Source organism: Acyrthosiphon pisum, chromosome A2 (genome assembly GCF_005508785.2).
Source record: "Acyrthosiphon pisum isolate AL4f chromosome A2, pea_aphid_22Mar2018_4r6ur, whole genome shotgun sequence".
NCBI classification, from domain to species: domain Eukaryota; kingdom Metazoa; phylum Arthropoda; class Insecta; order Hemiptera; family Aphididae; genus Acyrthosiphon; species Acyrthosiphon pisum.
This window is the reverse complement of record NC_042495.1, coordinates 106,236,661-106,238,781: the sequence shown is the minus strand read 5'-3', so window position 1 is coordinate 106,238,781 and position 2,121 is coordinate 106,236,661. Positions and strand designations below refer to the sequence as shown.

Genomic DNA, 2,121 nt, shown 5'->3' with positions numbered 1-2,121 from the left:
TACCTATCTACATATTAAGCTATTAATTATCTTTCAACTTAATATTTATAATTACCTAAAATATTTTAGGAAATAGGTTGTTTTATATATATCATAGTTTATAAAGTTATACCAGGTTTTATAATTGTCTTAATCTGAATATAGAAGGAATATTCCAAAAAAAAAAGAAATGTCTATATTATTTAAAATTTTATTAAGTTTCTTACCGAATCAGTATTTTTTGGATTCCGAGGATAACATTTGATTTTAACTTCTTTATATTAAATTTTGTTTCATTCAAGTTAAATAAAACTTTATAAATGAAATTTATTTACTATTCAAAAGCAATCCATATATATATATGTTATTTCTACATTTATTGTAGGTACTGTAAGTTTATTTTTATCTATGTTTGCATGTATTATATGTCAATAAATTAATGTACAGAATGGATATTAGAGTACTTTTAAAATAACAATATTTTTTAATATTTGTTATTATGAAGTTGCACGTTTGCTTTGTGTCATTCAATATTGATTCTTACGGTATTCATAGTATAAGGATTAAGGGGTATGCTCAACATGATCCATATTTATGCCCTAGTTCTCACATGTGCAATGCCTGTGTTTCTGCATTGTACGCTTAAGATGAAATATATACATGTCACCTTGAGTTAATTGTTGGTTGCTTATATAAATTATATATTGAACCTTAAAAAAAAATGTACACTCTTATCATTGAGCATACTTTTTATTACTTATACTATGATGGTAATAATTTAATAACATCATATAATTCAATATCTGTTGTATCTTTTATACAATTCTATTTTATTATTTAATAGACTGAATTTGTTGAAGCCCTCAAACCACATTATACACCCGGATCTTCTGTTGCGCCAAGTACAACTACCCCTACACAAAGACCATCTTCTAGTATGGCTGATGCGGTTGAAATCCAAAATCTAAAGGACCAAGTACAAGACTATACTGAAAAGTTGGACGTAGTCAAAAGTAAAAACAGATAATTTTTTGGGTGGCTAATTTGTGTTAATATACCTTTTATTTTTATTATATAGCAAGGTTAAAAGAAAAATCTCATGATATTGATATGATGAAATTGCAGCTGGATCAAGCTGCAGAATTTAAAATTAAAATTATGGAATCTCATTCAGCATTAAAAAAAGAATTAGAAAAAGTTAAAATGGAGAAACAAGATGCATTAGAAGGAAAAGACGAGTATAATGAAATGGCAGAGACTTTGGAAATGGCAACTCTTGATAAAGAAATGGCCGAAGTTAAAGCAGAAACACTTCAATTAGAATTAGATCAAGCAAAAGAGCGTATTGAGGAATTAACAGTAGATTTAGAACTCTTAAAGGCTGAGTTTGAGAAAGGAAATGAAAGTGAAGAGGGAGGAGATGGTGCCAATTCTTTCAAAGTCAAGCAACTTGAACAACAAAATTTACGTCTTAGAGATACACTTGTCAAGTATAAGATGCTTTTATATTACTATTGTAGTTTGAAATTGATTTCCTATTTACTTGACACTTATTTAAACTTTAGATTACGAGACTTATCCGCCCACGAGAAACACCAAACACAAAACTTACAAAGAGAAATCGAAGAAAAGACCAAACAATGTAATGATTTACAAAAGTCTAATGAAAAGTTAACTGCTAGAGTTGAAGAACTAGCATCTCAAGTTAATGATTTGCATGAACAGGTTTTATATTAATTTTAAAATAGATAGTTTCTAAGTATTAATATATTATAATATTTTAGGTAGATGCAGCTTTAGGAGCAGAGGAATTAGTTGAGCTTCTGGGTCAACAAAAATTGAATTTGGAAGATAAAGTGGTAGAATTAGAAGAAGCAGTGACTGATCTAGAAGCGATACAAGATATTAATGATCAACTCCAAGAGGACAGTAGAGAGTTGGAAATGCAATTACGTGAAGAATTAGATATGGCAAATGCTAATATTAGAGAGGTTTTAAATAGTATTAATACCAAACATTTTATTTTTATTTATAAGTTGTATTTATTTTAAAGTGTGTCAAAGAAAAAGAACGAGCATTGGAAAGTTTAGCTGATCGGAGTTTGGTTATTGTAAAATTTAGAGATCTGGTTAATGAACTACG

At 28.2% G+C, this 2,121-nt stretch overlaps 1 protein-coding gene across 1 annotated transcript in view; it reads left to right on the top strand.

The window, feature by feature from the left end:
• Window positions 1-2,121, top strand: part of LOC103311028 (dynactin subunit 1) — a 5,680-nt gene that overhangs the window by 2,439 nt on the left and 1,120 nt on the right. Inside the window, exons 4-8 of the mRNA XM_029490042.1 lie at window positions 824-992; window positions 1,058-1,469; window positions 1,545-1,704; window positions 1,764-1,970; window positions 2,033-2,107. Coding sequence (XP_029345902.1) covers window positions 824-992; window positions 1,058-1,469; window positions 1,545-1,704; window positions 1,764-1,970; window positions 2,033-2,107 — 1,023 coding nt within the window. The remainder of the gene's footprint in view (window positions 1-823; window positions 993-1,057; window positions 1,470-1,544; window positions 1,705-1,763; window positions 1,971-2,032; window positions 2,108-2,121) is intronic.